Source organism: Gambusia affinis, linkage group LG08, assembly GCF_019740435.1.
Source record: "Gambusia affinis linkage group LG08, SWU_Gaff_1.0, whole genome shotgun sequence".
Classification (NCBI taxonomy): domain Eukaryota; kingdom Metazoa; phylum Chordata; class Actinopteri; order Cyprinodontiformes; family Poeciliidae; genus Gambusia; species Gambusia affinis.
Window position 1 is genome coordinate 26,166,690 of NC_057875.1, and position 14,742 is coordinate 26,181,431.

At 39.1% G+C, this 14,742-nt stretch overlaps 2 protein-coding genes across 6 annotated transcripts in view; both read right to left on the bottom strand.

The window, feature by feature from the left end:
• Positions 1-4,212: 4,212 nt before the first annotated feature.
• On the bottom strand, positions 4,213-9,841 carry rnf141 (ring finger protein 141). 2 transcript variants are annotated; one of them, XM_044124950.1, is made up of 6 exons: positions 9,566-9,841; positions 6,672-6,867; positions 5,986-6,094; positions 5,232-5,410; positions 4,958-5,065; positions 4,213-4,425 (listed from the first exon to the last, which is right to left on the bottom strand). In XM_044124950.1, exons 2-6 carry the CDS (start codon positions 6,800-6,802, stop codon positions 4,275-4,277), a joined length of 678 nt encoding a protein of 225 aa, XP_043980885.1. In that variant the 5' UTR covers positions 6,803-6,867; positions 9,566-9,841; the 3' UTR covers positions 4,213-4,274. The 2 variants fall into 2 exon arrangements, with proteins under 2 accessions (XP_043980885.1, XP_043980886.1); XM_044124951.1 differs by having other exon boundaries at positions 6,672-6,870.
• A 1,753-nt stretch (positions 9,842-11,594) lies between these two features.
• LOC122835691 (alpha-1,3-mannosyl-glycoprotein 4-beta-N-acetylglucosaminyltransferase C-like) overlaps positions 11,595-14,742 on the bottom strand; it is a 56,472-nt gene continuing 53,324 nt past the window's right edge. For 2 of the 4 annotated variants that reach the window (XM_044124947.1, XM_044124949.1), the window contains exons 2-4: positions 13,739-13,884; positions 13,505-13,652; positions 11,598-13,074 (exon numbers count right to left, since the gene is read on the bottom strand). In XM_044124947.1, the coding sequence (XP_043980882.1) occupies positions 11,909-13,074; positions 13,505-13,652; positions 13,739-13,884 (1,460 nt within the window). In that variant the 3' untranslated portion in view covers positions 11,598-11,908. Of the gene's footprint in view, positions 13,075-13,504; positions 13,653-13,738; positions 13,885-14,742 lie in introns of all 4 variants that reach the window. The other 2 variants (XM_044124946.1, XM_044124948.1) reach the window with 2 other exon arrangements.

Genomic DNA, 14,742 nt, shown 5'->3' on the forward strand with positions numbered 1-14,742 from the left:
TGAGAATGTTTAATACGTCAGTTTGTCTGAAAAATGACAATCCGGTACACGTCCAGTTTAAAGAAACCAGTAGAAAACAGGTTTCCACAACTTCAAAAACACATAAAACATCAATTTCTGTCAAGTTTATAAAGCACCTGTGTCACTTGTATGTTTAAGATTACATTTGGTAATCATATTCATTTAGTTGTCCAGATGAAATTATGAGGAAATGTACATATTTATTAATTTAGGAAGAAAAAACATTACTATAATGTATTTTCTCTAGGTGCCAATAACTGCTGAGATGGAGATTTTCCTTTTAAATTAAAGCAACATTTTAACAATAATATTGGGAACAACGCAAATCTTTGAAGAATCATTCTTATTTCTCTGAGTAAACAGGACCATTACTCAAAAGCAGAATTGGGTGCACCCAAATCTCCATTTGATTTATTAAACTTTGCTAAAAAAAAAAAAAAAAAAAAAAGTTCTTAAAGAAAGAGTGACCATAGTCCTAGTCTTGGTTAAAAATGTGAACACCGGAAGAAAGCCCTTTCAACTGGAAGAGTTTGGTAGTTTGACTACAGGTTTGGACATCCCTGATTTGAGTCCAAGTATTTTTATGACCCAGCCGGTGCGAACACTTTTGCAAGGTAATGACAGAAGATTCAAGCCAGGGTTTCTGCAGGTTTCACCAACCCACATTTACGGTAAGACGTGGTCAGACTAATGCTCGGTCTCCGTGTTTGAAATCCGCTAAACCTCCAGCGGCGCGCAAACCGTTTTTCAACCACGCTACGTCACAACTGAGACATTTCTGGGGTCCGTTTGGTGCAAAAATACATACAATACACGGTTCTGTTGGCGACAAACGCGGCCTGCCAGCAGGCAATAAATCTGCTGCTACCCGTATTCGTATCGATGCTCTTACCCACTACAGATACAAAAGTGCTAGCTAGCTAGTAAAGGTAAATTAGCAGCTAGCTAGCGGTAACCGCAAGCCGTCTCGAGTCACAGAACTCAATGAAGATATCTGCGCGCGACTCAAGATTTTGCCTGAGGAGCCTGGAAAAATATTATCAATTTATTTTTTGGCCATTAATTTTACCTACACGAATTTAAGAATTTTTAGCTATTCGCAGACAAAGAATATGACTAAGTAAATACGCAAGGTGACGGAGTCTTTATGTGCAAAATCGAGCTTCTTTATTAATAGTACATTAACAAGGCTTCGATTTCATTACATCCACATCCATACATACAGCATTATGACTGAAAGTACTCCAGCAAAGAAAGTACTTCAGATAGTGGAATTACAGTTAATGCTACAACCTTAAGGTGAAAGTACCAACAAAAAAAAAAAAAAACTACAGTAGTTTGCAGGTCTAAAATCAATGGTGTCAGATATATGCATCAGCTCCATGGAGAGATATGTGCAAACTAAACAAGTTATTAAACCCATTGAATCACAACTTTATTCAACATTCAGAAAACAAAATAAAATAGAAATAGAAAAAAGTTTCTAATTTAAGAGAACATTAAAAAAGAGCTCAGTGATCAAATCAAAAACTTACCATCAATAAAATGTTCATACTAATTCATATCAACACAGAATTTATTAAAGTCTTTGTGAAATAGAAATATCTTATTGAACATATATACTTCACAATCGGAGCTATCATGTATCAGGTAATACACGAGCTGGGCAATAAAATTAGAAAATAATAATGATAAAAGTCCACTTTAAAAAGGGAGACAGTACATGCTTAGTTTATGACAATGTTTAAACATAAAACATTGTTTAAATGAGGTTTAAACAATGGTCTACAGTATTATTACAGTAATGTTTTAGTACAGGGTTTTTAATGTGTTCTTAAAGTGAGTATTGAAACAGACAGTACAATATTAAAAACTAGACTTTTAACTTGGTACAACGATGTATTTAGAGCCACTGTAGACAGAAAAAAAGGAGGAGTCAATTTCTGCCAAATTTTCTAGAAAAAACTTTCTAAATTTCTGAGTTTGAAGTCAAAAATTTACTGAATTTGCTGAGACTAATCTCACAAATTCTTCAGAAAAAAGCAAACGGGGAAATTCCTGAGCTTGAAAAGTGTCAAATTTCCAAGAAAATTTTTGAAATATTCGGAGTTCAGAAATTTCCTATTTTTTTCCCCCCTTGAACATTTCTGAGATTAACCTGAAAATCTCTGAGATTTTTCAAGCAAACTTTCAACTTTTCAAACTCAGAAATTTGCTCACTTTCTCGAGAAAGTTTCAGAGTTTCATTTACGCCGTATTTTCCACTCTATCCGCTACGACACGCCATCATAGTATGATTTTCATTTTTGAAAGGTTGGGTGTTCTCCACATAAATCACAGTTAATTATTAACCAGAGAGAAGGAAGCACTCAGAACCAGACAGAAATACTGAAACAGAACCCAACAAATTTCTGCCTCCAAGGAAACTTGGTACTAGGAGACATGAGAAAACAGCAGATTTGCTCATGCAAACATATTTATGCAGAGATGAGAATTCATTTATTTTTATACAATAATATAAAGTACATTTTTACACACGAAAGTACAATAAAAAAAAAAAAGAACATCTTAGAAAGCAAAGTAGGATTTTATCCGAGTGAGGGAAGCAGTCATGTTAGCCAACTCCTTCTATTAAAGTTCGAACCAATTCGTCCAAAACACTTTTTGAAGGAAACTCTGAATCATGTTCCTTCACAGCTTCCCATCCCAGAGCTCATTTGGGACAGAGTGGGGAACAAACACGCAGCGCTTTGCAGATGGGAAACAAATTGGACTAGACCACTTTTCCTCGGAAGTTCAGAAAGCAGGAATGTGTCTGATTTTGATTTGCGGGGGACAAAGAAATGGGAAAACCAAGATTATCTTCTTTTTTTGTGCGACTTATTTAACAGTTAATGGCTACCAGAAGGACAATCTGCCACAGGGCCTCCTGACTCAGCAATCAAAGTGGGTTAATCCAAGTCATTCCACCAAAATGGGAAAATATCGCTTTCCAACTCATATATATGCTCCCAAATATTACCACCTGTTTTAGAGGGGAGTGAAGGCAACATCAGGTTTCTGTCAGGACTGGTTTCAGTGGCGCTGCAGCTCGGCTAACTCGGCCCAAACGATTACAACTCAGCAGAAAACAGAAAACAAGACCTGATGGAAGCATGAACGTCATTCATTTTGGGCTTTTAGGTCTTTCTCCGGTTGCTTACCGACTTTGTCGCTACATTTAGCAACTTCTCAGACGAAGAAAAAAAATAAATAAATCGTCCAAAATCAGAATCAGTAGGTCAGACTTTTTAAAGATGGGAGATCGACTGGAAAACTGGTGAGAAAAACAAAAGAAAAAAAAACATGTAGGAGCTGAACAAGGCGAATAAAATACAAAATATTACTTTTGATTAATGGCTGCAATGTGTGATTATTTTAGTTAAGCCTTTAGAAATACATAAAAGGATGCAAATAAATTATTACATTTATTTCTTAAATAAGAAAATAAACATTTTATTACCTAAAATGCAACAATATATATGTATATATATACGTTTTTTAATTTCCCTTTAGGATCAGTAAAGTAATATTTTCATTGAATTGAATATTCTTGCAGTACTATAGGTCTCGAAAGGCTGGTAAAGTTAATCCTTTACCAGCGTTTCACTGATGAGTAACTCAGCAGATGCTCAGTTCCACCAGGTTACGTCCACCCAGGCGTTTTGCACAGCTGAATGAGAAATCATTGAATCTCCATGGCAACCACATGTGCATAGAAGAATCAAGGTAACCCTCCAGGTGCATTTTTGATGAAAACATAACATTATGACATGATGTAATGCAAAAAAAAAAAAAAGTGAATTTTACATAATACTGCGCCTTTAATTCCCCCTTTGGGATCCACAAACTATTTCTGAATATGAATTCATATGAATTGTATCTGAATGTATATTTGAGCCAGTACAGATTTATCATTAAAAGCCCAAAATGATTCATGCTGATGACAGGTACATGTGAACTTCTCACCAGAGCTGTGTGAGAGTGTGTGTGCGTGTGTGTGTGTGTGTTATGGAGCACAGTGAGGAATACTCAGGCTGCCAAGTGCATTCTGGAAATTTGAGGCCTGGAACAGTAACTTGGTGTCTGTCGTTTAAACACAAATAAGACGCTACTAGTTGCTGTTTACGTGGAACATAAAGATCTCCCCAGTCAAAGTGACACTGTGTGTTTAATCAGGTGAAGGGTTAACCTCCCTTGCTGTGCGCGGTGTGTTAAGGCCGGTGTGGGTGACCCGCCTCATCGGCCAGGTTCAGGATGTAGCTGACCACTTCGTCCTCTGAGGGGAAGTCGGACATCACCCACGAGTCGTTGGCAGCCGTCACCTGCAGCCGGCAGATGGGACAGTTCCGGCTGCGGCCGCTCCTGCCAACGCAGAAAATGATGTCAATGAGAAGCTACAAGAAGCAACTACAGCATGAACAATACGTTTATATCAGCAATCACACTGCTCCGGTGTATTATAAGCCTGGCGGTCAACCAGACTTTACTTCTCCCCCCACCAGGTTAAACATTGCTGATTTATTTTAGTTTGACATTTTTTAAGATTTTATAGTCAGTAATCAAGCATTAATCTTCCAGTAACATAATTATCAAGGGATATTTTAAAATTTCCAGTCAACTTTAAACATTTTTTAACTCCGATGAATGAATAACTGCCCCAGCGCCCCAACCACCGGGGTTAGCGAGGTTTTCTGGGGGAAACCCCGACACTGCTAGCAGAGCTCCATTAGTTTGTTGGGTTCCTCAGGGACCCGTTTGGGGACTGTTTTTATTCATTAAAGATTTAAAGAAGAAGAAGGAAAAAAAAAGCGCCTCACAGTTGCTTTTTTAATCTTATTGTACTTATGTGTGAATAAAATAATAATAAAAAAAATAACAATAAAGCAAGCTTCACCATTTGTCAATGCATTTCTGACAGAAGCTGTGAGCGCAGGGCAGGATGAGGTCGGCCTTTCCGTCCATGCAGATGCAGCACTCCTCCTGGTCGGTCAGCTGCTTCACCCTGCACTCAATAAAACACACCACTTCAGCTCTACAGCGCCTTGCAAAACTATTTCTACCATTGGAGCACTTGAAAGGAATCGACATACAGTTTTAAACTTTCTTTTTCCCACTAATAAAAAACGTCAAAGCTCCCCGCTGAAGAAGAGCCACTCCTGTGTACTGACCTCCCCATCCACATGCTGGCCTGGCAGGAGTCGGTGGAGGGCAGCTGGGCGGAGCCCCTGACGGCGCCCTCTGCTGACAGAACCTCGGCCGCCTGGCTGGTGATGTCCCGGTACAGCTGGATGAACTGATACAGGTTCATGATGCGAGACGCCTCCACCACTCCGCTCTCCTTGTTAATCTGAGACATGTCAAATTCAAACCAGATCTCCCATCACCGACAACAATTAAGGAGATCGGGGGCCAATTTATCGGTGCGTTCTTAATATTTTTGAAAGTGAAGACATTTTGTTTGTTCCTCTAACTTTGGGGACAAATTCAACAGGGACAACTAAACAAATAAAAAATATATATATACTCAAACCCATCAACAACAATTTCAACAAAAAAAAAACTAAAACATGCACAATGTTCTACTGGATGATCTACATAAGAACACATTTCCATAGTTCTACTGCGATCCGATGTGTTCTGATAAAACCGTTGTGGAGAATTTGTTTCTCTCCAAGACTCATTTTCACCTTTTTCTTTTTGCTAATAGCCACAGTAATTCAGCATATGTGACAGAAATCTTCCACTTTAATTCCTTTAAAAATAAAGAGGTGCCACAAAGGACTGGGTTTGCAAAATTAGCCTGTTGCCAGAAGACAACGGTTGATCTGTTTTGAGCATGTAACATTGTTTGGTGTGCCGTCCTTCATGAAATAACTTTGAATTCAAACACAGCTGAATGTGAACCGGCGCTCCGGATGTCACCTTGGTGCAGACGATCCGGACGGCCACCTTCCATAAGGCCGAGGCATCAGAACCGGGCTGGACCTCAAACAGAAGGTGCTTCTGCTGCCCGGCAGCCAGCTTGGCCGTCCTGAGAGGAGAGAAAACGCTGTAAACAAATAAAACAGATTCGGCCAGAAGGCTTTCCGACATACTTCATCTGAAGTGCCAAAATCAGTTGTCGCTGACATAAATGCCTGAAGAAAACGACAGAGTTTAGTTTCTTAGAGAGGAGTCCGCCTGCAGAACTCGACACCCAAGCCCAGGTCGAACTGGTGTCGAGAATTTTGAGAAACTTTGAGATTAATCTCAAAAATTTTATAGAAGACACGAAAAGTTTTTGAAACTAGAACATAATCGATATTAATTTCAATATTTCTGTGTTTTGTTTTTTTTTGGTGGAAATGTAGTCTGATACGCCATTGTAACAGACTATCAGAGTAGGCCTCCTTTATTACTTTAACATTTCAGCTGTGAATGGAAAGAACTAAAGGAAACATTAAAATCTTGTATAATTTTCTCACTTCCCCCACACTGATCTGCATTGAATTTTAAGAACTTACAATAAAGTGGTGAAATCTTGTTTCCTGTTTGTAGACTAACATCTACAGAGCATTATTAGTATGTTCAGAGAAACAGCAGAGTCGGAGCTGAGTGCTGAGACTCACACGTCATTAAGCTCAGCTACTCTGCCCAGGAACTCCTCATAGGTCAGGTAGCCGCTCTCTCGGACCAGTCCAGCATGTTTCACCAGCTTCTCAGGCAGATGGTTTATCTGACCTGAGATTTGCTGGCCCATCCTGGAAGCAGCGGCAGCACTTCACCGTCCAGCAGGGGGCAGCACTTCATTCAGTTCTGCAGCACCTGCTGGCAAAACAAACTTCTTAAGACAGATCAAATGTTCTCTAAGGCTGCGTTCACACTCCAGCCTGAAGAGACCCAGTTCCGATTTTTTTTTTTTTTTACCTTAATGCGATCTGTATCCGATCTTTTCATGACAGTCGGAACAACACAGGTCGGATTCTTTTCAAATGCGGCCCAGGCCGCTAGGGTATTCGAAACAAACGTGATTCAAATGCGACCTAATAGTCATTTGACCTGAACGTCATTGATACTCGACAAATCTCACTATTCTGCGTCCTGAAGCCCGCAAGCAGGAAGAAAAACAACATCCATGACGGATTATAATGAAGATTAAGTTGTTAATATGCTGCTCCAGTCGGACAACAACGTCAAATGTGTAAGCTATGCTCCACCGTTACCATCCACGTTTACTTCCACAGTGAGCACTTCTTCTTTTCATGGCGGTTGGCAGAACGCTAAGAACGCTGACATTATTGCGCCCTCTACTGCGCATGCGGGACACTTTCAGGTCGTTTGCCCGTTCACACTGGAGATCACAAACAGGTCGCATATATTCAGAAGTGTGAACGACCACGGCAAAAGAATTGAAGTGACAAATTGGGTCACTTTAGGCTGCAGTGTGAACGCAGCCTGATTCAATAGTTTTTAGCTCAGAAATACTATATTGATCCCAGAGTGAATTTGAAAGTTGTTGCAACTTGTAGAATGTTTTTCTGAAACATTGTTAGAAATGCCCTAACTGTGGACAGGGAGGAAGTCCTGTAGCAGTCGGTGTTACATTGGTTCCACATGAAGCCTCTGACTAAAGACACTGTTGTTGTATGTTGCTCTTATGAAGGGGACGCTCAAGGTTGCCAGTAGATTTCTTGACTTTATGAAGAATCCTCTATAAACTGAAGAAATGTTGAGATGACAGAGAATGTTCCTGTTCCAACCAAAGGGAGCCACACACTTCCTGAACTTACAGAAAGGTCAGCTTCAGTTGTTTTGAAATATTTGTGATAAACATGAACAGTCGTAGTGTGGAGGCTGAACGCGTACCACCTCTGGCGTAATGGTTGAATCTCAATTATTTTTGGTCCTGTGAAAATACAGATTGAATAAAATTAAATGAAAAATGTATTTAATTGTGTTTTAAAACTACAACTGCCAGCCACTAATGGCATGTCAGTAAAGGAGCTGACTGCTAGCTAGTTAGAACAAAACATAGACAGACTAATAAATCAGCTAAAATCAGCTGTCTAAAATTATAATAATCTTATAGAGCATAAAAACAAAAACTGAATAATATTCAGCACTTCAAGAAGATGTAATTTACTCAATTTATGAGGCGTTTGTTTTCTCTTTTTATATTTTATGTCTGTCACAATAACAAATTTTAAATAAATTGTCCTGGTGATTGTTGCAATGTTGTTGTTTTCAGACCATTTTCAAGTCATTTATTGATAATGGCATAATAACGCTAGTTCACCCTCTCAATAAACTTTAATTTTGTGGAGCACATTGCACACAGAAACTGGAAGATATTTTAACTATCCAAAATAACACATAAAAACCAAAGATAATTTTAAAAAATTAAATATAAAGCACTTACAACCTCACCAGAAATAAAATGGATCATGAAGTCTCCTTGAACAAAACTTCCCTCAAGAAATACTAATTATAAGAATGGAAATGATGGAGCTCATTTTTATTTATCGTGCGACTAATCGAGTCATTGCTTATTCCAACACTAATGGATAGTCAGACTTGTGGTAATCACATCTTGTTCTATATCTAGTAAACCTAGCAGCCCAGAAATCCTGAAGAGTTTCAATATTTACAGCTGTGCAAATAGATAAAATATTTGCACAGCCGTAAATCGTTTCAGAAAGCTGAGAGAAGATAACAGGTGTGTGTAACTCATTACTTCGTTGTGTGGTTTGTTGCAAACACCTTTAGTGTGGCCGTACAAAAACATTCAGGACATGAAAACACTGACAGTACCGAATCCAACAAACTAGGGTTGCACAATGAACCAATATCATACAATCATAACAATGTCAGTGTGTAACAAACATTTCTTTGTTGTAATGAAGAGTTACTCAAATGGATGGAGCTTACACCTGACGCACGTGATAAGATGGCCTAGCCCAGAAACTAAAGTCCACCATGTCAATAACATCGTAATAACAGGTGAGAAGGCGAGGAATGACTGAAATGTAGATAATGTACCAGGATTTGATGCCATGGCAACATTTAATAACATTTCAGCAGGCGGATTTTCCAATACTATGCAGCCCCGTGGTAAATAAGTCTGTATAGTTTATCTAAAACTTTACTAATATATGTATTATTAACAGGTTGTTGTAAATAGACGTCTACGATATAAAAACAATCTAACAATATGTTAATGGACCGCTGTATACAGACTGCTGGCCAACTGAGAACCATTTGAAACCAAATAACCTAAAACGCGAACTCAGCTTCAGCTAACCAGTTACAATTATTATCATTTTTAAAACATTCATTTCGGACCAAACTCAACTGAACCTAAGCTCAGTTCAAATTCAAAGTTCTACTGATAAGCTATCAGCTAGCAAGAAGCAGCAGCTCTGCTGCAAAAGCGAGGCGAGCCGGCTACATGCTAGCAACGAACAAGAAGAGCTGTCACTATAAAATAAATTATGACGGAAAATATTACGTTATTCAAACTCACCACACTTTTAGTCCAGAAAGTTGAGTCTTCCGTTGCTGCCTTCGCTGAGAACTTGATTTGACAAAAACAACAACACGCAGCGGCGCGACTTGATGACGCAATCACAGCCACTTTGTTGTTCGCCCAGGTGATTTGGGTAATTTCTGTTGGAAGGTTTTCAATATTTGTTCATAATTTACCTTCTTGTTCATGTGGTTTAACCCGTTGAACTGGAAGTAAATTGTCGGAAGTTGTTTCAGGTAGTTGTGGTCTCATTTGCTTCCTGCCACAACCGTTTGTAAGTATGAGCAAAAAAAACAAAACAAACAAACACACGATTAAAAGTCAACACTAGTAAAGTTGTCACAGTGCTGCGCAAACGTACTCATTCCTCTTAGTTCCCTTAGCTTTATTTTATTAAAATATTATTATTTTATTATTAGCATTTTCATTTCTATGACATAAACACAAGTTTCCATAAATTTAAATAGTATTCAAATCCCTTGAACCTTTATACATTGTGTAATGGTACAACCAAAGTATTAATTTAAGATCATATCTGATAGACCGGCTGATAGAATGTCTTTCTTCATGGAGTTTGCATGTTCTTTCGGTATAATATAATATAATGTAATATAATATAATATAATATAATATAATATAATATAATATAATATAATATAATATAATATAATATAATATAATATAATATAATATATTTTGCATGTTCTTCCTGTTCATGCGTGGGTTCTCGCCGGGTTCTCCGGCTTCCTCCCGCAGTCCAAAAAGATGACTGTCAGATTTATTTATTTATTATTTATTCGTCTCTCTAAATTCTCCCTAGGTGTGAGTGTGTGAATGGTTGTGTGTCCTGTATGTCTCTGTGTTGCCCTGCGACAGACAGGCGACCTGTCCAGGGTGAACCCGCCTCTCGCCCGGAACGTAGCTGGAGATAAACACCAGCAACCCTCCCGACCCCTCTATGGGACAAGGGTGAACAGAAAATGGATGGATGGATGATATAATTATATAATATGAAATATAATATAATATAATATAATATAATATAATATAATATAATATAATATAATATAATATAATATAATATAATATAATATAATATAATATAATATAATACAAACATGATGATTTGAAAATTATTTCTGAGTTTTGTAATGTACCACCAGATGGCAGTAAAGGACAAAGCAAACTGAAAAAAAACTTTAATTTTGGGAAACAGTGACGTGCGGTGAGGTTCAGAGCTGGTGAGGCACTGACGTCATCAGAATCAGATTTGCAAATAAATGCATAGATTGACAGCAGTTTACAGGTTATGTTTCACTTCTGCATCCTTACACATACAAACTGCAGCTCACAAAACACACATTTCCTTAAAAAACAAAACAAAAAATCACTATCTCTATTATAATCTATCGCTGCACTTGACTTGCTTCCCGAATCGTTTAGCCTAGCTCGCTGTCACTTACTCGGCAGTTGAGGAATGAACAAGACGAACGTCTGGGATCTTGAGCGCCCCCTGCCATGAGGCAAGAGAACTGCCTGCCTCACCTCGAACCTGTTCTCTGCCGTTTATAATCGCTCATTACACGAAACACGTTACACAAACACAGTTGGTGACAAAAAGCACTGTACATTATATACATAAGCTAAATTATTGGAAATAAGTTCACATATTAAATTTGTTTAAACCATTTTATTGACGCCGTACAGCAACATGCTCTCTCCGCTTAGCAGCCAGCGCAGAGCCAGGGGTTGCGCAATCCAAGGTGAGGCAGAGCTCGCTGCTGCCTCACCGGCATCGCTTCCAAGCATTTGAATGGGAAAATAAGAAAATTCAGCGATTTTGAACAAATAAAAATCGAAATTGGTGAAGCTACATGAAAAATAAATATTTTTTAGTACAAACCACCGGATGAATATAACAATTTAAATTACTTTATGATTATATATTTTCTTTCTTTCCATGAAGGCTGGTGAGGCACTGCCTCACCTGCCTCCCCTGACCGCACGTCACTGTTGGGAAATATCTATTTTCTTTAAAGTGAGGTCTTGCACTTTTGAAATCTTAGATCTATAACTTAAAATTACTACCAAGACTTTAAAAAAGCCAGAGAGTTCCAGCAGTGTGTAAATATTTTTTATAAATAGATCCTCAGAAAATGAACATTGTATTACAAATGCCCTTATGTACACAGCAGTTCTGTTGTTGATCCATCACAATGAAAATATACAAATCTTTAAGCAACCCATGAAAATATGGATTGGTTTAAATTTACAGCATAGTAAAAGTCCAAAAATAACTTATTGTATCAAACTAAAAAGTAGAGAAAGACCTCAACATCCCTACTTTAACTGACCGACAGGCGATGTGGTCCAGAGGCTGATAGTTCTGATGATGAGCCATTCTTTCTGACTAGCTGTGACAACTATTCTGACACACTCGATGTCAAAGCCTATCTTGTGGTCCACGTCATTAATCTCAATGTTGCCCACTTTAAACTCTCCTAATGTGATGTAGGATGTACACTGTCTTCCCTGTTTGGTCTCCACAGACTTCTGTCCAACTTCCAGAGCTCCGTGGTGAAGGATGTCGTTTTGCCGATCCTCTGTCCCTGTCACTATTTTCATTCTGCTAATTTTTGTTGATTTGTTGAAGATTATGATGAAGAAGTCTCCGGTGCAGGGAGGTTTCCCCCAGAAATACTCATCAACTATACTGCTGTAAGCCTTGGTGGCATCGTAGTTCTCAAAGACGTTGATGTTGGTGTAAATGCCGGCTGGGGGGTTGTCCGGGATGTCTATGGAGTCCTCCTCGAAGTCGTCGTCCTTCAGTTTGTTCTCCACTCCTTTGTAGGACGAGTAGTAGCCCATGTGCTGGAACAGCGAGGGCTTGAAGCGGATCACGTCCTTTTGAGCCAGCAGGCCCCGGAAGTGGATGAGGAGCCAGTCGCAAGGCATTTCCTGGTAGAACATGAGGAGGAAGTGAGCCAGGCGGGGCAGGTCTCTGGAGTGGTACAGCTTCCCGATGTAGCCCAGCTTGGAGAACTCCATCATCACCCAGTAGGAGCCTTCTCTGGAGGTTATCACCTTCTTCAGCGCCGTCAGGAAGTTCCGGGAGCAGCGCACGTCGTCCTCCAGCATCATGTAGAAGTGCGACAGGTTCGTGCAGAAGTTCAGGAGGAAAGCGTAGTCGACGTTCTGCTTGGAGCGGAAACGGACTCTGTCCTCCGGGTCGTTGTAATTTCTCTTCAAGCCGTCCAGAGACGGGTAGAACTCCTCTGGGGCCTGGATGACCAGGAGGCGTCCGGCTATGATGTGGTGAGCGAACTTCCTGGTGATCTCCTGCACCACATTCTCACACCAGACCAGGTCAAAGTCCGCCAGGTGGACCACAACCACAATCTCTTTCAGCTCCTCGTAGCTGGACTGGTCAAAGATGGATTTGATCGTCTCCAGGAGGTAGTTTCCCCTTTTCCTCTTGACAGATGCCAACCCGATGGTAAGATACTCTGAAATGAAATCAGTCTTATCATGTCACAAATAAAATGTTCATGCTCAAATTGGCAACAAACATATTCAAGAAGATATACAGTTAAAACCATATATCTCCACAAACTTTATGAAAAACACTTTGTAAGGCTGAACTTTTTTAGACATGTCCTTTAATCTAAGCGTTTCTCCATAATTGCCACTGCTACATTTGGCAGAAAAAAACCCAACTGAGTTACGCAGCGGGTCAAAATTACAGGAAAAAATACTTTGAGATGCTTGTTAACAGAGATCCATCACTTTTGAATTAAGTCATGTGGTTTAAAAGGCAGTTCCACCAAATAGTGAGGAAATATATTTAAAACCTCTGGCTTTGAAGAAAGCTATAAATGGTTTTATATGATGTCTGTAAATATCTGGTTTCAATTGCGTGTCTGGTATATCACTTACTTTTTCTTGACAGAGGAATTCCAGCAAGGCAGCGATACGTCACATTGATACTCCCGGAGAAATTGGACAAATCTTTGAACGTGTGCACGTATCTGTCAGAGCTTGAAGGATGAATCAACGTCTCTCCCAGCTGTTTCTTTTCACCTTCCTAAAGCACAAAAAACACCCAAAAGATCAACAAAGAACGGCACTGGCAGAGGATTTAGATGCTAGATTCCAAATCGAGATTCGTACCAGGACGTAACCATCATTCATGTAAAGGTTGAAAAAGAGCAGCGCGGTGAGCAGGAAGGTGAGGACGGGGAGCGTGGATCGTTTTCTGAAACACCTCATCTTGTCCACGGACTTCCACAGCAGCCTCATGATCACAGCTGTGACTGCTGGGAAATAAAGAGAAGCGATGTAAGTGGGAATAGTGTTTGTTTTTGTTTCAGCTCCTTTTTAGCTCTGGACTTTTGTCATTGCCACAGAGTATTAGAGATAAGAATCTGTGAAAATATGATTCACTTTAATAAGAAGGTCAGTTAAATGACGGTGCTAGAAGGACGCCTGTAAAGCCGTGGAAGCAAAACTGAAATAATAGTCTTGAGAAAATCCGTGGTACCAGAATGTCTGGTGGTAACAGTGGTGCTAGAAAGCAGAGCTTCTGTAGCAAAACAGCTGAGTGAGATCTGACATCTGTAGACTAGAGGGAAGGGAGCTACATATGGGCAGCCATTTGTAAAATTGCAGTCAAAAATTAATAGCAATAATTCAGTTCATATGGCCATTCATGAAAGAAAAGAAATGGGAGTTAATTTTTCAGATTGATATTTTTACAATTTCAATCATTTATAAATAAAAAAAATCAAATCAAATTTTATTTGATTAGCACATTTCAGCAGCAAGGCATTTCAAAGTGCTTTACATCATGACCAACACAAAAACACAAAGTCATGCAACATAGAATCAACAATCAAAACACAACATTAAGTCAAGTTCCATTGTTAAATTTGTAATTGATTACGTTTCAAATACAAACCTAAACTAGTGGGTTTTTAGTTGAGATTTAAAGGAAGTCAGTGTTTCAGCTGTTTTACAGTTTTCTGGAAGTTTGTTCCAGATTTGTGGTGCATAGAAGCTAAATGCCGCTTCTCCTCGTTTGGTTCTGGTTCTGGGGATGCAGAGCAGAACCAGAACCAGTAGACCTTGAGAGTTCTGGAAGGTTGATACAACAACAGCAAATCTTTAATGTATTG

Excerpts from the sequence above, each read along its gene's own strand:
- rnf141 (XM_044124950.1), bottom strand. The coding sequence starts at position 6,802 with ATGGGCCAGCAAATCTCAGGTCAGATAAACCATCTGCCTGAGAAGCTG. Across the intron at positions 5,411-5,985 it reads TCCGGATCGTCTGCACCAAG|ATTAACAAGGAGAGCGGAGT; the intron begins GTGACATCCGGA and ends GACATGTCTCAG. Across the intron at positions 4,426-4,957 it reads CAGAAATGCATTGACAAATG|GAGCGGCCGCAGCCGGAACT; the intron begins GTGAAGCTTGCT and ends CTGCGTTGGCAG.